Source organism: Eubalaena glacialis, chromosome 19, assembly GCF_028564815.1.
Source record: "Eubalaena glacialis isolate mEubGla1 chromosome 19, mEubGla1.1.hap2.+ XY, whole genome shotgun sequence".
Taxonomy (NCBI): Eukaryota; Metazoa; Chordata; class Mammalia; order Artiodactyla; family Balaenidae; genus Eubalaena; species Eubalaena glacialis.
In genome coordinates, this window is record NC_083734.1 from 56,316,664 (window position 1) to 56,336,620 (window position 19,957).

The following is a 19,957-nucleotide window of genomic DNA, read 5'->3' on the forward strand; positions in this document are numbered from 1 at the left end:
AGTATGGTTGGTTGTTCAGGTCGTACGTTATACAAGGGATGAGTGGAACCTGAAATCCCATCTGCGTATGTTGGCTGTTTATGGGCCCAGGTCATGCTGCCACGAGTGTGTCTGCCCACGGAAGTGCCACTTCCCGACGCCTGAAAAGACATCTCATAGGCCAGCAGAGGCCCTGGGTCGGTGAGGCCTTGTTAGGCAAAACCTAGCAGTGGGAATGATCTGGAGAGACGCCCAGGGAGATGGATGAGGACTCATCAGAAGAGGCAGTGAAGGGCAGTGGGGGTCTTGGAAGAGAGAGACTCTCAGAAAGGTGGGATGGTGGGGGGAGCATTAGTGTTCAAGGGACTTGGGTGGATTCCTGACAGTCGGGTGTCCCCGTGTGTCAGCCCGACAGCAGCCGTGTCTCACCGCCATTTAGCAGCTGGTACTCCACGCTGTAGCCCTGCAGCGCCCGCTCACACTGTGGCTCCTGCCAGCTTACTTTCAGAGACGTGGGTCCCAGGGCTGAGAACACCAGGCGGGTGGGTGTGTTGGGCACACCTGCAGCCAAGCGGGAGCCTGGAGACAGGAGGCCACAGTCAGCCGGTGTCGGGGGTGTCTGGGCAGGAGTCCTAGTTCTAGCCCTGCCCGCCCTCAGCTGTGGCACCTGCACTGACCGCTGGCCAGGTGGCCCACTCACCCTGCAACACCCTATCCAGGCTACCCAGCACCTCCTGAACATCCTCAGAGTGGGTGCGGGCCCTGCCTGTGCCGAGAGGGGGTGAGCCCGTGAGTCAGCCGGCCCCCACCCTCCTCAGCTGGCCTGGCCCCTCTCCTGCCCCAGCCCAGCACCCCCGGAGGACAGAAGCCGCGTTCGGCACCAGCGCTGATGTGGATGGAATGGAGGGTAAGGTGGCACGGGCGGCGGCGGCGGCGGCGGTGGGTGGGTGGGTGAGAGATGGAGCAGGACAGCTGTGGAGGCACAGGATGGCCACCCCTGTACTACCTGGGCCCCAAGAGGGTGCTGCTGGCTGCCCAGCCAGGATTATAGAGTCTCTTGAGTCCCCGGAGTGGGGGACCCCCTTCATCTGAGCCCGACTCCAGGACCCCAGGGCCCAGGACAGCGGAAGCCTGCTCCTCCCGTGTTCCCAGATGGGAGGGAGGCCTAGGGCAGGACAAAACAAGAGTGAGAGGGCAGGAAGTGTGCATGTCAGAGGATGGGCAGGAGGGCGACGGCAGGCCAGCAGCCCGAGCCTCCAGGAGCTGGAAGAGAGGAAGGATTAGGGGGAGAGCAGGGGAGGTGGCGGGCACTCACTCTGGGAGGAGAGGGAGGTGAGGGTTGAGTAGTCCCTGGGCAGCGTGGCCGAGTGCGAGTGTCCCGTGCGGGTCAGCGAGTGGTAGTCCCGCGAGAGGGTGGAGGACGTGCTCAGCACGCGGTGGGGCAGGTGTGGGCTCAGGTGGGTGCCGTAGGCGGCGTTGCTCACAGTCATCCTGTGCAGGGAGTTGGCACTGCCCGGGAAGGCAAAGTCCATCCGCCCGTTCACCAGGTGCTCTGTGGGGTAGAGCAGGGTCACCGGACCGGCCCGCACCAGACCTGGAGCCCCTCGGGGCAGGCTGCGGCCCTGGGAATTCCCTGGATTACCTACCCTCTGGGGGCCGTTGGCATAAAAACAACCTGCTTCCCTTGGCCCGCCAGGGACAGAGGTCCTTGGAGGAGTCCAAGGGCCCCCTAGGCGTCTGCAACTCAGGTCCTGTGGCCTGGCAGGACGCCCCTATGGACGGCCGCTGACCTCAGCCGGGGACTCACTGCCCCTGCAGTTGGCCCTGCCCTGGGGAGAGCCCAAACGCCTGCCCTTGGGTCCCCTGAGGCCTCTGAGGGGTCTCCTTGGGCACCAGGGCCTGCCCCCTGGACACAACAGACTTGGAAGTTTGGGGGCAGTCCAGCTTTGGGGAGAGCCCCAGCACCTGCCCTGGGGTCCCTTGGCTCTGGGGTGGCAGCCCGGGCAGCCTGGCCGCGGTGGGCTCTGGCTGGAGCCCAGAGGCAGCAGACCAGCGAGCCTAGGTGGGTGCGGGTCAGGGCAGGCCGGTCACCTCCCTCCCCGCCGGTGCCCCGCGCGCCCCCATCGGCGGCGCCGTCGTCCAGGGGCCCGCGGGGCGGCTCGGCGGAGTCGGAGGAGCGCCGGCTGCTGGCCGACGGGCGCGGGATGAGCTCCGGGGGCAGCCGCCACGTGACGCGCCGCAGGTCCAGCTCCTCCCCCAGCAGGGGCTCGAACTTCCAGCCGCTGCCGCCTTGGGAACAACGAAGGGCCGCGTTGGCACCGCCGGGGGGCGCGGGCGGCTGCGCGGAGGGGCTGGGGGAGGAGGCGGGCGGCGCTGTGACGTGAGCCCATCTTCTGGCTCTCTGGGATCCGGGTGTGTGTGCCGGGGAGCCCGGTGGCCGGCGAGGCCCTGGCCCGAGAGGTGGAAGAGGGTGGCCCGGGCTGCAGCTGGCGAGGGAAGACCCCTGGACCAGAGCCTGGGCTCTGTCGCCAGCTGTGAGGACTCCCTGCTCTGAGCCTCAGTTTCCCGTCTGGATAACGGAGGGAGTGAGCTCTCCCCTGCCGGCCTCCCAGGGGCACTTCCAGCAGCCAGAGTGCGCCACAGGCAGCCAAGTAGTGCAGCTGAGCTGGGGCACCTGATTCGTACCAGCTGCTCTTTACTTCAGACCCTCAAAACTCTCAAGACCCTTGGGCTTGGGTTCCTTAAACCCAAGCTTGACACCACGGAGGCCTGGCATAGGCAAGGATGGAAGAAAATACAAATCCTGGAGGATTCCCACTAATGGTAGTGTGTGATTGGCATCGCATTTCACAGATCAGGAAACAGGCACAGAGAGGGTGATTCATCTGAATTCCTGCAGTGGAGCCAGAGCTAAAACTGAGTCCCCAAGGGTCCCAGTCGAGGGCTCTCTGCATCACACTGTACAGGAATCAAGGAAGGAGGAGGAACAGGGCCAGTGTGGGGAGGGGACACTGCTTTGTGGGCCCCAGAGCCAGGCCTGCCTCCTCCCACATAGCCCTGTCCCTGGGAGGTGGCCTGAGTCCATGGCACTGCTGGTGGGCCTTCCAGTCTCAAAACTGTGTTTCCAGTCCCAGGTGCACGAGCCTGTGTGCATGTGCCCCAAGCACAGGTCTGTCTGCCTGTCCTCACACACAGACGTGCACACGATTCACTTGGGCCACGTCGGCTTTGTCCCCTCTGTATCCAGAGCCAGTGTGGTGCCTGCCAAACCGTCGGCTTTGTAGATACTCGTCTGGGGCTGAGAGGGGACTTCTGGCGTGACCTTCATGCCCAGTGCTCACAGGCCCCTTGGCTCTCTCTGGACACCAGTGACGGCCCCACCCTCTACCCAGGACCCCCACCTTCCTCGCAGGCATCCCAGGCCCACTCACCAGTGTCATCAGAGATGCTGGGCCTCTGGCTGCCAGTCGGGGAGCGGAGCACGTCATCGCTGTACATGAGGAAGCTTTCGTAGTCTTCCCCACTCTGGGCGTCCACGATGGGGATGTCCGGGATGATGGGGACTGCAGGGTGGGAGCGGGTGAGCCGGGGCCCCAGCCTCGGCCTCCTGCCCGCCCCTGTCTGCCCTGTGCCTCCCACCCACCACTCACTGGACATGGGCCGCTTGGGCTGGGTGGCCAGGTTGATGATGGCCTCCCGCTCAGGCCCCCAGCCTGCCCCGTTGCGAGCCTTGACCGTGTAGCGGTACGGCTGGGACTCCCGCAGGTTCTCAATGAGCAGCGTCCGCTTCTTGGGGCTGTCCACCAGCACCTTCTTCATGGGCCCGATGGGTCCTGGGACAGGGAGAATGCTTCAGAGGGGTCATCCAGCTTCTGGCCTGGTCCCTGCCTCTGACGCACCAGGACTGTTGCACAGCCCCTGAAGTGCATCCAGGAGTTTGGGGAACGAGTCAGGGAGCAAGCAACTGTTGAACCCCAGCTGCATGCCAAGCCCTGAGAACCTGGGTGTGACTGGCTTAGAGAAGGTCCATGCGGCTCATCGCTAAGTTAAGTGGCAGAGACAGACCGGACTCAAGTCGGCCCCACTGTCACCTCTACCAATTGGTAAAGGGTCCTGCGTCCATGTGCGTCTGTGTGACGCTGGCTCCCGAGGCTTGGGCGCCCTCACCACCTGTGCCTCACTGCCCACAACCAAACCCCAAATGCATGGCTGCCCTGGTCACCTGGGCAAGGACGGGAGGAGAGAGGCAGGCCTGAACCTGCACCTGAGGACAGGCTGAGGCTTGTGAGGGCTAAGGGCGAGAGCAGAGGGGAAGCAGCTCTCCTCCGCCACACCTAGAAGGGTGGACGCAAGCCCTGGGAGAGAGGAGGAAGAGACCCCAGGCTGCTCTGAGCAAGTTACGGTGCCTAGGCCCCCGTGTGACAAGATGGGGCCCTCTATGTTGGAAGACGTCTGGGAGACCAGAAAATGTCCCAGTTTCCAAGGGGTCCAAGGGAGGGCTCTGGAAAACACCACCTGCTAAGCTTGATGCTGTTTGTTTGCCCCACCACGTGGCACGCGGGATCTTAATTCCCCAACCAGGGATCGAACTCATGCCCCCTGCAGTGGAAGCATGGATTCTTAACCACTGGACCACCAGGGAAGTCCCTTGATGCTGTTTGATAAGTAAACAGCTGTGCTCCAAGAATTGGCTGATGTTGGGCTGTCAGCCGGGGGAGGTCTCTAACTGCCCCCTCTCATCTCTGTCCACCAGGGGGAGAAGGGAAGGGGGCCACCCCAAAGTTGCTGATGCCCTTGGGCCAGGAGGTCTGCCTCACACATTCGTGACACAGCGGAGGCCTCAGCAGGCTAAGGCCGTGGGCTGAAGCCATCAGTCATTCCTGGGATTAAAGGCTGGGTCAGAAGGCACTTCCTGACAGTGGTCCATGGGTGGACCAGGTGTTGTAAACTCAGCTTGCGCCAAGGATGTGATGCAGCTGCTGAGAAGCTTGTGCTTGGTCAGCCAGGCTAGTGAACAGCAAGGAGCCTGAGACCCAGAGCAATCCTGCTGCCCTCTGCCCTGTTGGGCCACCCTGGGGGTGCTAAGCCTGACTCACTTTAGGGTCCGCAGGTCCTATTTGGGGGTGGTCAGCTCTCCATCCCTGAGATGGACCAAACAGAGGTGAGAGCGCAAGGAGGAGGGCCCTGCACCAGGAGAGAGGCGGGACCAAGTTCCCTCAAATAGTTTCTCATCCTGACAACTGGCAGGGGTCGTCCCTCCCCTTCCCAGGACTGGGAGAAAAATAACAGTTCTGCCAGGTGCTTTGGCCTAGGGCTGCCAGATAAAATATTGCATGAAATGTACTAGAAAAATTGTCTATTTGAAGTTCAGGGTGTCCTCTGCTTTTATTTGCTAAATCTGTCTACTCTGGCCCTAAGAGAACCGTGTAGAATTGAGCCATTCTAGTTACCTGCATGGGCAGGCAGCCCTGGACACCTGTGACCCCACTGCACATATATAATCTCAGGCCTTCCATCCCTACCTGCCCCGGGAGCTTCTGGGCTTGGCTTTGGAATGCAACTCAGCCCAAACCTGACCACAAAGCTAACGATGCCCCAGGCAATCAGACATGTGGGCTCATCCACTGACCAGGACGCTGTGACCTCCTCCCACTCTCTGCCCCCTCCCTGGGGGCAGAAGGAGAGGTCCACATCCTTACGGTTGTCCTCGTTGACCAGGCCGTAGCAGACCTCATAGGCTGTGATCTCGCCATTGGTCTCGGCCGGCTCAGCCCAGCTCAGCTGGGTCACGGTGGAGGAGACGACATTGAAGGCCAGACGCCCCGGCTCGCTGGGTACTGGAGGGGGAGGGGATGCAGGAAGAGAGCTGTCAGCCGCAGAGAGGGGGCAGAGTTCTAGGGGGTCGGGGGACAGGGCTGGGCACGCTGGCATCAGGGTAGCTGGGGGGCAGACAGGTGGATGGACGGAAAGGCGAGGCCTCACCTTCCGGGTGAGTGCGACAGGACACCAGGGAGCTGTAGGGGCCCTCGCCCTGCGCCCCGTAGGCGCACACCTTCATCTCATAGTCGCAATACGGGTACAGGTTGGTGAGCTCCACCGAGGGCACCTTGCTGTCGAGGAGGTGGGCGTCGGACTCAGAGTCACCCTGGATCCAGTACTTCACCTGCTCCCGGGGCGGGGCTGGTCAGTGGGGAGCAGCTGGCAAAGCTGATCGTCCCTCCACTGAGCCCTGCCCTTGTTACCCGCTTTGCGCACAGACACGGAGGGACCGAGTGACCTGCCAGGTTCACACAGCAGGGCTGGGGCAGAGCAGAGGTGTTTCTGGGCTGGTGGGGCCACCGTCCAGGAACTTGCCTCTCCCCCAGGGCACAGATGGGGGTTCCCCTGTCCACTGAGGCCAAGCATGCCCTCTCCTCTCCCTCAAGGGCCCTCTGCCCCCAGGTGGCCCACCTCCCCACCATGTGCCCAGCCTTCCCATCCACCACCCTCATCGCCCCCCAACCTTACCCGGTACCCTGTTGGCTTGCCAGGAGGGGGCAGCCAGTTGAAGTGGATCTTCCGGGATCCGGCGGCCTTGGCATTGGGGTTCTGTGGGGCACCCAGGTCACCCCGGGGGCGTGGGGGTGATGACAGGGTCTGGGCCATTAAGCTCCCGTCCAGTTCATCTGTAGTGGGTCAAGCCAGGTCAGGGCAGCCAGCTGAGACCCCCTGCTGCTTTGAGGGGGACAGGAACCCACCGTCGCCACCAGGGGGCGCCAGAAGCCCAGTTAAACACCAACGCTCCTTCCCTGCACCCCCTCCCTCAACTGAGACCTGCCAAAGGGAGTCTCTAGAGGGCTGGTGCCCCCATTAGTAAAGCACAGGGCATCCTGCCAAACTTGGGGGGGCCCAGGAGGGTCTCTGGAGGGATGAGAAGGAGGAAGGAGTTTACTCTCTCTCTCCCTTTGGCAGCCAAGGGTGTGTCCCACGTGAACATTTGGCGCCTCCCAACGCCCTCCATCACTCCGTACCCCAAGATTCCTCCTCCTCCCCCATCTTCTCGGCAAGCCTCCTCTCCGGGTGGGCTCACAGACCCCACTATACAGTTCTCAGGACCCATAAGAACTGTTTCACCCCTTCTGGGAACACCTGCATTTTAGCTGGAATTAAGGCTGAAGTCAAAGGGCTAAGGCCCTTAGTGGTGGGATTCACAGCCAGCAGCAGGCCGGTGGCCGCGTGACCCCAGCCTCTCTGAGAGGAGGGTTGCCAGATAAAGGCAGGATACCTAGTTAAATTGGAATTTTAGATAAACAACAAACACTTTTTTAGGATAAGTACATCCCAAATAGTGCATGGGACATACTTATACTACAAATGTGGTTGTTACTTATCTGAGATTCAAATTTAACTGAGCGCCCTGTATTTTTACTTGCTAAGACTGTCAAGAAGCCCCCAGCCCTGCTTAAGCTGACTCCAGACTCTGCCTACCTCGGTCCCCAATGATGACAGTGGCAGACTGGGGCTGGCCCAGGCGGGCCCCAAACTTGGGGTTGCTGAGTTGGATGTAGAAGCGGCGGGTCTGGCAGCCCCGCAGGAGGGAGTCCATCTCCTGCAGCTCCAGGAGCTTCACCTGCAGCTCCTTCCAGGTCTCCCCAGGTTGGAATAGCAGTTCGCCCTCTGTGGGGATGTAGTCCTGGGAGTGGGAAGGGGTCAGGGTCAGACCAGGCCTGGGAGAATGAGTAACGGCCCCACACCCCACCCCAACCTCACAGATAATGCAGAGACCCTCACACACAGACTGTCCCACGTGGACACGGAATGGCTCATGTTTCTACAACACCTCTTGTGCATCAAGCACTTTACAAATATTAGCTCGTTTACTCCTCAGGGCAGTGTGAGGTAGAGATGATATTGTCCCCATTTTACAGATGAGGAAAGTGAGGCACACAGAGGTGAAGAAACTTGCCCAAGTTCACACAGGTAGTTGTGGTGGAACCAGGATTTGAACCAAGGCACAGAGACAGGGATGCAGATATGGAGGGTCCCATACAGGCAGGCACTCAGCCGGGGGAGCTGAGATTTGGAGGCCCCAGACAGGGAGGGAGAAACTGTTCCCCGCACTGGGGCTCTGAAGTCTGGATCCCACCAGCCCCTAGGCCCTGCCTCCTGGGTGGGGTGCTTCCAACATCTCCAGCTTTTTTTTTTTTTTTTTTTTCCCCCCCAATGCCCCAGAGCTTTCCTGAGCGCCTGTCACATGACGCCACTAGGTGGCACTGCAAACTAACATTCAATTCCAGGCACTGCTAGCCAGCCCCGCTGTGCAGAGAGGGACAAACTCAAACACTACAAAAACCCAGAAAGAAAAGCAGGAGTCGCCTGCAAGACAACTGACCTGAGGGGGATGCTTCAAAAATGTCCAGGTGACAAAAGACAAAGCCGGGGAATTATTCTAGATTAAAGGAGACTAAAGACACATGACAACAAAATGCAATGCCATACCCTTGATTGGTTCCTGGATTGGGGGGAAAAAGTTATAGAGGACATTACTGGGACATGTGAACATGGGGGGATCCGAATATGGACTAATTATTAGTTATGAGGACAATGTGACATTTCTTAACTTAGGTAATTCTGTCATAGTTATGTAGAGTGACCTTGTTCTTAGCAGGCGCCTGCAGAAGGGTTTAGGGTCTATATGATGTCTACAACTTACCTTGAATAGTTCAGCCAACAAAAGTAAACCAAACACACTCTCTCTCCCTTTCTCTCTACAGTTATAGAGCTATAGATACATATATATATATATATATATATGCACACACACACATGCATGTATACATCTATATAGAAGAAGAGAAAGAAAGCAAGGTGAATCTACATAAAGAGTAAATGGGTGCTAATTTTGTTAGTCTTTCCATTTTCCTGTAGGTTGAAGCTTTTCAAAACAAAAAGTTGAGAAATAAAATGTTTTTTAAAATAGTTCAATACCAAAGGATCTTTATAAAAGCATAACAGGACAGCCAGAATCTCTATAATATGGCATATTCAGTGAAAAGTTATGGGCATACAAATTCCTCTTTGGCATTTTTATGGGGAGCCCTGGAGCAGTAATGAGAACTGTTCCTACCGATAAAAAGAAGAATAGGGTGTGTGTCGGGATCTTCTGAGTGCACGCCTGCTCCCAGGATTGCCAAGTGGGCCTGTGGGCCAGTGAGACTAGACTTTATTACTTTTTGAGTGAAGTTTTGATGTGAATATTTTTAGTTTTAAAATGTTGGTAATAGGTATAAACTGGATAACTAATAAGAACCTACGGTATAGCACAGGGAACTCTACTCACTACTCTGTAATGACCTATATGGGAATAGAATCTAAAAAAGAGTGGATATATGTATATGTATAACTGATTCACTTTGCTGTACAGCAGAAACTGACACAGCATTGTAAATCAACTATACTCCAATAAAAATTAGTTTAAAAAACCGTTGGTAATAGGGAATTCTCTGACAGTCCAGTGGTTAGGACTCTGAACTTTCACTGCCATGGGCCCGGGTTCGGGTTCGATCCCTGGGTTGGGGAACTAAGATCCCACGAGCCATGCGGCGTGGCCAAAAACAAAACAAAACAAAACAAAAAATGTTGGTAATAAATTTAGAAAAACAAACAGACCTGTAAGCCAAACCAAGCACATCCACCACCTGGATCTGGCAGTTCCCTGAGACTGGGGCCCAGTGATAAAGGGGACACTGCCCTACCACACGGCCCTCCCTGCCCTGAGGGCTGCTCCTGTGGCACGGCCCAGAGAGGGCCTGCCTGGCAATGACAGCCCAGGGACATGGGGTCTGTGATCCCACGTCAAGAAGCCCAGAGTCCCTGCACAGGGGCAGACGGAGGTGTCTATTTCTCTGTGGAGAGTTTGGCTGTCCTGGTGGATCCTGGGATGTTGGGAGCGGGACACGGATGGTCTGGACATGATGAGACCTTACTCAGGGCGTCACTGGCACTTTTGGTGCACAAGACACCCCTGCTGCAGGGTGGCCGGGCAGGTGGACATGTCCTTGGGAGGCCAGCCAGCGGCACCACCAGCATCCGGAGACTCCGGCAGCTGCCATGTCCTGCTCCCACTGGGCCCTTGGGATGTGCCCTTGACCTCGTGGTGGAGACTCACCTGGTTGCCCTGCGCTGTGTTGTCCTGCGTGCAGTAGGAGACCTGGGACTTGCCGTTGTCCAGGATACGCCGGATGATGGGGATGCGGGCCACGTGCTCCCCACGGCTGACCAAGTACTCGGGCTGCTCAAAGGACACGATCCCGCTGGCTGCAAGGAGCCAGGCACCGGTCAGGGGTCTTGGCCACAGTCCCTTCTCAGCCCCCGCCCTCCCTCTGGCCCAGCCCGGCCCAGACTCCAGGAGTCTGCTTGTCACCCCTCTCTGGGGAGGGCAGAGGAAGGGGCTGGAAAAGTCTGCCAGGAGAAGTTGACAAGGCTGGAACAGTGTCCAACTAACATCTTGGAAGGGTCAGGGCAGAGAAAGGAGGCCGGGCAGGGGCAAGACCAGACATGAGAGCTGAGACTGAGAGCTGGGGCAGAGTAGGCCTAAGTCGTGGGGTCCTGGAGCAGGTGGGGAGGAGGGGTCAGGGACCAGAACAGACCCTCCGGGCACCGGAAAGATGGTTATCAACAAGTCCAGGTTCCCCGAGGAACTAGCAGGGAAAGCACCGTGGGTGACAGTGGTGTGACACCTTGCTCACCCCTCTAGATAGGCTTGGGCAGAGGGAGGCCCCAGTCCCCTTCCTGCTCTGATGCCCTGTCATCCTAGGGGGGCCCCATTCAGTCTCCCAAGTTCAAAGGTCATGGGGAAGAACAAGGAGAGGGATGTGCAATGGCTCCAGGAGGACGTAGCACCCTCTGGTGATTATAAGAGAAGCTCCCACACTGAGTGCTTACTACCAGGCACTGTGCAGAGATGTACAGCCACACACTCCTCACAAGAGCCTGATACCCATTTTACAGATGGAGAAACCAAGGCTCAGAGGTTAAGTCACTTGCCTAGGCCACATGGCCAGGCCCCACTTCCACTTGGATTCAAGGAGGAACAAGGGACCCCAGAGCCTCCCTTCTGGCCCCCCTGTTCCCCCCACCCTGACCGACCTTGCTCCTTGATGATGGTGATGTTGACCAGACGGCGGCCGAGGGTGGCAGTGCCCACGGGCACGTCGATGGCCTCCACCAGCAGCTGCTTCTCGTCATCGTCTTCAGGCCGGATGAAGAGAGGCACCCGCACGTCCACCAGCTCCACGCCTTCCTGGAACTCCACCATGCCCCGGGCATCTGGGCGGGCGGTGGGGAGCCGTCAGATGGGGGTCAGGGGGCCGCACAGGGGTGGGAGGTGAGAGGGAGGGGCACAGAGAGCCTGCCCACCTACCCTGGTCTGCAGTGAGGGTGTAGTAGCCAGGGGCCACCTTGAGCTCATGGAAGGCCCCCTGCTCCACGTGCTTCTCCGTCAGCTTCAGCAGGGCCTGCTTGGCCGAGCGGGGCGCCATCAGCACCGTGTCCACAATGGTGTGGTCCTGCCTGGGGGCGGGGTTGGGTGGGGAGGTGTCAGGCTGGCCAGGAGGCTGGCACTTGTCCCGCCCCCCCTACCTGTCCTCTCTCCATCAGGGGACAAGATTCCAGGCAGCAAAGAGCAGTCATCAGAAACAGACAGTCCTAGAGGCCCACGCTGGTCCCACCACCTCACCCTGCAGCCTCGGCATCCTCATCTGTGAAATGAGGCTACTACTCCCACCCACCTCACCAAGAACGGCTGGTGAAGCAAAAGTAGAGTCAGGACAGCAAAGATGTGAAGGGTATTGGCCCTGAAGCCAGACTGCCTGGGTTCAAATCCTGGCTCTATATCTTAACAGCTAGGTAACCTTGGGCAAGTTACTTAAGCTCTCTGATTCTCGGTTTCCTCAACTATAAAATGGGAATAGCAATGGTACCTACTTGGATAAGATAACCACACACATGAAGCGCTTAGAACAAGGCCTGGCCCGTTGTAAGCGCTCCAAATGCTGGTCTCAATGGTTCTTACTGAAGGTGATGTGCTCAGTGAGCGCTGTATTCTGTTATTGCGCAGTTCTGTCCTCTCTGCACGCTGTTCCCACCCCCACTCTTCCCCTGCGGGGGCTGGGACTCGGGGTAGGAACTGGGAAGGAGGTGTGTCACCCACTGGACCATCTTCTTGGCAGCCAGCGGTGCCTCCAGGATCAAGGCCTTTGGTGTCGGAGGAGGGCTGCAGCTGGGCACCGGGCTATCCCGGGTACTGGGTAGGGGGCTATTGCCGGCACGAGGGCAAGGACTGGGTTTGCTTGGTTCCCTGTGGTTTTCCTGTTCTAGTACCGGGGCTGGCTTTTGGTGAGGGCTTCATACTGGTATTTGTTCAATGAAGGTCCTACCCAAGGACAGACGCAGACAGCCCTCCTTTCCAGTGGGATGGAGATGGAGATGGAGATTGGGGTGGGGGAGGGGGCGGAGGGGGCAGGTACTTGGGGCTGGTACTACCCCACCTGTGTGTCTTCGACTCACTTTTTCCCGGCATTGGGCTGCTGCCTGTGGAGGACAAAGTGGGGAACGTGAGCCAGGTGGTCCCTGGGGTGGAGGCACGCTCTGCCTGGGGGAAATCCCCTGGCGTTGGCTATACGGGCAGCACCCTCACCCAACCCCGGGCACCCAGGACCCACCGGAACTTGGTCTGCTGGAGCTTCTGCGCGCCTGTGATATGCCTGTACACCTCGTTCAGCTGCCAGGAAAGGGAGGGCTGTGAGGCTCGGGCCCTGGGGGAGCCTCTCCACCCAGAGCCATCCCGGCCCAGAGGACCTCTCGGGGTTGGCTGGGGGCGTCGCCATGGGCACGCACATTGCCTCTACCCTTCTGGAAGCATTTACAGGGAATAGATCCCAGGATGATCCCAGGCCAGGCACATGCCCAAGGAAGCCCTTCTTTCCTGCCTGGAAAACTCCAGGTTCCCCAGCTGCTTCCCTCTGCTCTCCCACCGCCTGGCTCACACCCAGCCCAGAGATGCCAGCTGCCTGGGATCGGCTTCTTTGGCCCTTACGTTCTCCTCCACTTCCTGGCGCAGCTGGTCACATTCTCGGGTGCCAGGCTTCAGTAAGTTCTCGGTGCAAAGGCGGGCAAGGCGCAGGGACAGCCCGTAGGGCGCTAGGGGCAGGCAGGGAGGGGTGTCGTCAGTCCCCTGCACAGTGGGCACCAAAGAAGCCCCGTCCAGGAGCCATGCTTGGATAGGGGAGCACCTGAGGCTTATAGCACCATCAGGAAGGATAGAAGGCAGCCAGGCCTGTGCCTGCACCCAATACCCAGAGAAAATAGGAATGGTGTGATCCCGGACCCGGGAGCAGCGGTGACCATGCCCCGGGCCCCAAGGGCAGCCCCGAGACCTGCGGTGCCCAGCCCTGGCCCTCACCCAGCTCCGCGGGGTTGATGCCGGCAGCATGCGAGGCAAAGCCAGGCCGCTGCACGTTGTTGGTGATCTTCCAGCGGACCATGTCACGCCCCTTGAGGTTCCCGCTGCGCAGCATGGGCGTGTCCAGGTGATCCGAGGCCATCAGGTTCTCCCGCAGCATGTAGTGGTCTTCCTTGAAGCCCACCATGTGACCTGCGGGACAGGATCCTCACACTGGGCCACTCCCTAGACCTTCCCCACCACACCCCTGCAGGTGGGACCCCGGGGCCTCCCGCCTCTGTTCCAGACTCGGCCCCCACTTCCCTTCCACCCCAGCTGGAAGAAAGAGCGGGCAGAAACCCACCACCCCTGCTGATGCTGGCCTGTACCTCGGTTGCAGCACGGGAGAAGGGCCAGGCAGGCCTAGGAGACAAGGTGGGTGAGGATGAGAGCTGAGACAGCCACCCCAGCCTAGGTAAGCCCCTTCTGCCACCACCTCCCACCCACGCCAACGGTCCAGAGGGGGCAAAGGTGCCTTCCCCAGACACCAGGATATCCAGGCAGCTGCAGGGGTCTAGGTGTGTGGCACACAAGGTGGGTACAGAGGGTGATGGGGGCAGAGGGTTCCCCAAATTTGTGCCAGGGGACCCTGGTCCTGCTGTATACACTGGAAAGTAAAGGTTCTGTGATCACCACTGATGGTTGGCAGAGGTGAGAGGCTGGGGTGGGGAGGGCACCAGAGCTGGGCAGAACATGTGGGTTCGCTTGGCCTCTGCCACCCACAGGGACCCTGGTGGCGGGTGGAGACCCTGGGGGAGCCCCCACCTTGCAGCAGGCACAGTACTTCCAGCAGAGCAGCCCCAGCAGTGCCGGGAACAACAGGAGGAAGATGAGCAGCGGGATGAGCCACCAGAAGGTGCCGGGAGGGCAGTCTAGGGAGGAAGGAGGAGGAAGAGGAGGGAGTCGGTGCCATTTCCCCCACCGGGGTCTGACAGGCCACCCACATCCCCCCGGCCGGCCCTCCAGCTCACCCTTGCTCCTCTGCACCAGGACGGTGCTGTTGGGCCCGGGGGCGCCATCCCCCTCCACGGTGTAACTGTACGTACAGTCGTCATCCTCGTCCCGGAAGGAGCAGTACTCCACCACCTCCTCCGCTGCACCCACAGATGGTCAGCAGGGCACCCAACCCCACCCCGGAGCATCTTAGGGCCTGGTGAGGTGGCCGCTCCTCACCACGGCCCTACTCTGGGGCCCACCCCGCCCATCACAGGGTGGGAGGCACCTCCCTGGGGAAGAATGCAAGTTCCCGGCAAACTGTGCATACAGATGGGGCAAGGCGGGGGCTGCCCTCCAGGAGCGTCAAAGGCTGCAAATCTGTGCCCGTCCTGGGCATCACTCAGGAGCTGGGCTTCTACAACATTTTTCTTTTTTCTTTTCTTTTTTTTTTTTTTTTTGGCCACATGTGGGATCATAGTTCCCCGACCAGGGATCGAACCCATGCCCCCTGCAGCGGGAGTGCGTAGTCTTAACCACTGGCCCGCCAGGGAAGTCCCTTCTAGAACATTTCTCTGACCTAGAGGAAAGGAGGCTGTGTGCCCCCACGGCCCAATTATGTGCCTTTGCCGTGTTCATGGCCCTACCCAGCTCTTTGCCCCCTGCCCAAGCCAGAAGCCATCTCCCCAGGTCTGGGTGCCCTGGCCAGACTGTGTGTCCCCTACCTGGGTCTGTGTGACCTGTCTGGGTTCTGTGACCACTCTCAGGTCTGGAACCCCTCTTTCTGGACTGCATCTCCTCAGTTTGGATTATGAGCCCCCTACCCAGCTCTACAGCCCTGCCCAGATGAGAGACACCACCTACCCCATCGGAAGCCCCCCTGCCTAGTCCTCTTTCCCTGCCCCATACCTTTCTTAAGTTCATCCACCATCTTGACCTTGAAGCTGCACTCCTTACACATGTGCCCCTTCTTTTCACCGGTGCCCCACGCCTGGCACTGCACACAGGAGCGCAGGTCCTCACAGAGGCCCAGGTGGATCTGGGTGGGCGAAGAGGGCCAGATGGGCACCGTGTTGGGCGGCGGCCCCTGCCAGGCCTGCTCCCACCACGTCACACCCTTGGGCAGCTCCTCTGGCACCAGGCTCAGCCCCTCTTGTCCATCTTGCCCTGTGCCTGGGGTCCCCATGCCCATACCCAGTGAATCTGGCCTCACCGCTGAGTAGTTGATTTCACAGATGGTGTCTGTGTAGAGCGACTGTTCGTTGCAGTGGCAGCGGCCACACTCGCAGTAGCCACGCCCATTACAGATACCCTGAGTCAAGAGGAGGCACCAGTGAGCCAGCTGTGCCCCCATCCCTGCCTGAGAGGGAGGGTGGTCCTGATTGGGGCCCCCTCCGCCACCCCCCACTGTCTGCCTCATGCCCAGGCCTACCCCGTTGCTGTCGATGCAGGTGGCATTGCTGAGAGGACAGTCACAGCTCAAGCCTGTCCAGCCAGGCTCACACACACACTGGCCCATGGAGCAGCGTCCCCGGTCTGCAGAGAAGGGGAGGGGAGAGGAGAGGCACACTTGCACCCGCAGTCCAGGCTGCCCACTGGCTGGAGCTGCCTTGGGAGCTAGGCTGTCTCCAGCCAGGGGCAGAGCCATCTCTTCGTCGCTTTCTTGGAACTCCCTTCTCTCCATTTCTCCTGCTCTATTGTGCCCTTCTACCTTCCACTCTGCAGCTGGGGTGATCACCCCAAAACACAAACCCAATCATGTGTCTCCCCTGTTTAAGAACCTCTAATGAGTCCTGGCCAATGCAATAAGGTAAGAAAAAGAAATAAAACATAAGTTTTGGAAAGTAAGAGATGAAAAACTGTCATCATTTGCAAGTATCAGAAACATGTCACAAAATAGCAAGAAGAATCTATAAATAAGTTATTAGATTTTATAAGTGAGTTTAGCAAGGTGGCTGGATACAAGGTTAACAAATAAAGAGTTAGAAAATGAAATTAAAAGCACCAGTGAGGACTTCCCAGGTGGCGCAGTGGTTAAGAATCCGCCTGCCAATGCAGGGGACACGGGTTTGAGCCCTGGTCCAGGAAGATCCCACATGCTGCAGAGCAACTAAGCCCGTGAGCCACAACTACTGAGCCTGCGCTCTAGAGCCCACGAGCCACAACTACTGAGCCTGCATGCCACAACTACTGAAGCCCGCGTGCCTAGAGCCCGTGCTCCGCAACAAGAGAAGCCACTGCAATAAGCCGGTGCACCACAATGAAGAGTAGTTCCCGCTCACCGCAACTAGAGAAAGCTCGCGCACAGCAATGAAGTCCCAATGCAGCCAAAAATAAATAAAAAATAAATAAATTTATTAAAAAAAAAGAAACACACCGGTGACTCCCTTTTGCCCAAAGGGTAAAGTCCAATATCCTTACTAGAATAGGCGTTGATTAACTACAGCCTGTGGGCCAAATTCAGCTCACCACCTGCTTTTGCAAAAGTGTCATTGGAACAGAGCCACACTCATTTGCCTTTGTATTGCCTATAAGCTGCTTTCTGCTACAACGGCAGAGCTGGGTAGTTGTGACGGAGACCACATAGCTTACAAAGCTGAAAATATTTAATGTATAGCCTTTTAAGAAAAAGTTTGGACTAGCCTAAAACTGGACCCATCCTGGACTGGAACACAAGCCCCTCGCACTCTGGCCCTGCCTCCTTCCTGGCTGCATCTCCCTCCCCTCCTATCTCAGCTTGGCCTGTGCCAAATGTCTGCCTTTCTCCAGACGTCCTGGGTTCTCCCTTCATTTCTCTGAGCACACCCTGGGGTGGGCAGGTGAAGAGAAGAAATGGCAGACAAAAGCAAGAACGGAGGAAAGGGTAGAAAAGCAGGGTCTTGACCCCCCGTGGCAAGTATACAGTTGGGGCTTAATAAGTATTTGGTGAGTGGATTTTCATTCATTCTCCTCCATTTACCCATTCAGTACTTCCATGTGGCCCCTGTGGGTTCTGTGACCCCTGCCCAGCTCCGGAAGCCCTGGCCAGCCTATGTGCCCATGGCCTGGGCCCACACCGTGTTAGGCCCTGTGGGGCTACAGAGGATGCATTACTCCAGGCCCTGTCTGCTAGAGATGTAGCATCTTCCGAGAGAGGAAAGATCGCCATGCCATATACCACTGATCACTGAGGTTGAGCTGGGTGGTACCCACTCTAGTGGGACGGGAGAGTGGAGAAGGGGGTGGGCACGGGCCGGAGGACCTCAGGGGGACATTCCACAATGGGGATTTCATGTTGGCAGGGGCCTTGGGCATCAAGTTTGTGGAGGAGGAGAGAGGTCCAGGTTGGGGCTGGACTTGGGAGGGGCACTCAGGGAATCTGGAGGAGGGCTGGGCCTGAACATGGGGGTCCCGACTCCCAGAGAGGCTCTCTCAACATGGGTTCTGATGGCAGAGCCAGAGGTGGGGGCAGGGGCTGGACACCCAGGCCACCCTCTCGGCTCCACCCCACCTGGGCCAGTAGCTCACCGTTGCAGAGGAACCCGGAGGCGCGGGGGCACTGGAAGTTGTCGTATTCGCAGAATTGACCCTCATAGCGGCCTTCACCATAGCACACGCAGTGGCCGCACTGGCACTCGCCCTGCCCCGAGCACAGCTTGTCCTCACCCTCTCGCCGGCAGGGCGCCAGGTCGCTCAGGGAGCCAGTGGAGCAGTTACAGGTCTTGCCGCTCCTGCGGGAGAAGCCAGTCACTTCCGCACGGCGCAGCAGGAAGGCTTTCACCATCCCATTTTACAGATGAGGAAACTGAGGCTTTAAGTGGGCCCCTGTGGGTCTGAGTTACGTAGACAGCAGGGGCTGAGCTGAGACTCAAACCTCAGTCCCCTGAGACCCTCCCCCTGTCCCTTCCTCAAGTCATGACAAACTTATTCAATGTCTTGAAGCTTGAAAAGCCCTTACTCTTACTAACATTCTCTTATGACTCCCTTCTGCTCAGGTAATAGGTGCCCATGGCTCAGATACTAAAGGCCCAAAAGGGATGGAGGGTAAAGTACGTCTCCCTCCTGTGTCCAACCCACAACACCCTAATGGCCACCACTGCCCTGATTCTTACATGTCTTTCCAGAGGTAATCCTATATATCCATATATTTCTTTTTTTATTTTGGCCACGCCATGCAGCTTGCGGGATCTTAGTTCCCCGACCAGGGATCGAACCCGGAGCCCCGGCAGTGAGACCGCTGAGTCCTAACCACTGGACTACCAGGGAATTCCCATATACATGAATTTCAAAGTGCTTTGAACTGAATCCACCTGCCAACTAGACATACCCCTTTCCTAGCCCTTTCTATGCCCAGCTGCCAACCCACCCTCAGCAGCCTACATGGTGTGCCCAGCCCCTTCTCTGGGAGCTGCTGGCATCCTGGGTGCTGGCTTCACCCTCCCACACTCACCAGCCCTCATTGCACACACAGTGTCCGCACATGAAATCCCCGTTGAAGCTGCAGTGAGGCGACCGTTCCTCTTTTTGCTGGAATGAAATCATGGTGGGGTGGCTGGGGGGGTGAGGGACGCTGGACGCTGCCCCTTAGGGCACCCCGAAAGGGAGTTGTGGCCACAGGATGCTCTGCTGTGTTACTCAGGGCCCTGGGGTGGTCGGCTTAGCCTCTCCCTCCCTCCGCGACCTGCCGGGGCCGCAACATACCAGCTCACAGGCGCACACGTCACAGACGATGTCCACGTCCATCTTGAGGCCATTGGAGAAGGAGGGCTTCAGATGGATGTTGCCCTTCTGGTCCGCTTCTGGCAACTGGCACACGTGAGTCCCGTCCAAGTCCTCGATAGCCCGCAGCTGCACTTGGTATGTGCCCTGCAGGGACCCCACTGTCAGACAAGGCAGGCCTGGACAGACCACCAGGGGGCAGTTGTGCCTGAAGTCTCTAGGCCCTCAAGCTCCAGGGATGTGTCTGGCCCCTGACACCCAGCTCCCTGCCCGCCCTTCCTCAGGGCTGCAAACTTGCTTCTTCCAGGCACAGTCACGGTAACAATAGCACCAACAGTAACCAGGGTTGCTTTTGGCCCATTCACTCATCTGAGCAGCCCTGAGCTCCGAGCTGATTGGTCTCCACTTTACAGATGAGGACAGGCCAAGGGGCTGATCCAGAGGGTTTCAAACCCAGATCTGACTCCGGAGGCCATGCTCTGGACCTCTGTTCAGGTAGCCCCCGCCCCGCAGGGCGCTGTGCCCGTCCTCCCCTGCCCCAGGACCCCCACGGAGGCGTACCACTTCCCCCCGCCGGATGAGAAAGGACCCAGTGTTCGTCTTCTGGAACATCCTGGAGGTGACCTCTGTCCGCAGGCCTCGAGGGCTTTCCAGGGCCCGGATGTCCAGGTTGGAGCGGATGCGCTAAAAGAGAGCAGGCGATCAATGGCCTGGGGGTACCCCGGGCTCACCCACCCTGGCCTGGCCTGTCTGTGCTGCACTCCCACTTACACGGAGGCCTGGGGTGCTGGCGAGGCGGGGTGGGGGGGTCAAGGGAGAAGAGCCTGCGGGAACCTGGGGCCAGGCCCAGGGGGCGCTCCTCAAGGA

At 58.7% G+C, this 19,957-nt stretch overlaps 1 protein-coding gene across 3 annotated transcripts in view; it reads right to left on the reverse strand.

The window, feature by feature from the left end:
- The window catches only part of ITGB4 (integrin subunit beta 4), a 29,881-nt gene that overhangs the window by 1,556 nt on the left and 8,368 nt on the right, over positions 1-19,957 (reverse strand). For 2 of the 3 annotated variants that reach the window (XM_061176513.1, XM_061176514.1), the window contains 25 exons: positions 19,652-19,774; positions 19,073-19,237; positions 18,822-18,898; positions 17,900-18,102; positions 15,825-15,928; positions 15,606-15,704; positions 15,302-15,431; positions 14,431-14,553; positions 14,225-14,331; positions 13,789-13,822; positions 13,421-13,612; positions 13,055-13,158; positions 12,681-12,739; positions 12,526-12,549; positions 11,381-11,529; positions 11,107-11,286; positions 10,127-10,275; positions 7,447-7,651; positions 6,487-6,644; positions 5,962-6,142; positions 5,679-5,816; positions 3,630-3,812; positions 3,411-3,542; positions 1,295-1,531; positions 409-558 (listed from right to left, as the gene is read on the reverse strand). In XM_061176513.1, coding sequence (XP_061032496.1) covers positions 409-558; positions 1,295-1,531; positions 3,411-3,542; positions 3,630-3,812; positions 5,679-5,816; positions 5,962-6,142; positions 6,487-6,644; positions 7,447-7,651; positions 10,127-10,275; positions 11,107-11,286; positions 11,381-11,529; positions 12,526-12,549; positions 12,681-12,739; positions 13,055-13,158; positions 13,421-13,612; positions 13,789-13,822; positions 14,225-14,331; positions 14,431-14,553; positions 15,302-15,431; positions 15,606-15,704; positions 15,825-15,928; positions 17,900-18,102; positions 18,822-18,898; positions 19,073-19,237; positions 19,652-19,774 — 3,406 coding nt within the window. Of the gene's footprint in view, positions 1-408; positions 559-985; positions 1,145-1,294; positions 1,532-2,070; positions 2,269-3,410; positions 3,543-3,629; positions 3,813-5,678; positions 5,817-5,961; positions 6,143-6,486; positions 6,645-7,446; positions 7,652-10,126; positions 10,276-11,106; positions 11,287-11,380; positions 11,530-12,525; positions 12,550-12,680; positions 12,740-13,054; positions 13,159-13,420; positions 13,613-13,788; positions 13,823-14,224; positions 14,332-14,430; positions 14,554-15,301; positions 15,432-15,605; positions 15,705-15,824; positions 15,929-17,899; positions 18,103-18,821; positions 18,899-19,072; positions 19,238-19,651; positions 19,775-19,957 lie in introns of all 3 variants that reach the window. The other variant, XM_061176515.1, reaches the window with a different exon arrangement.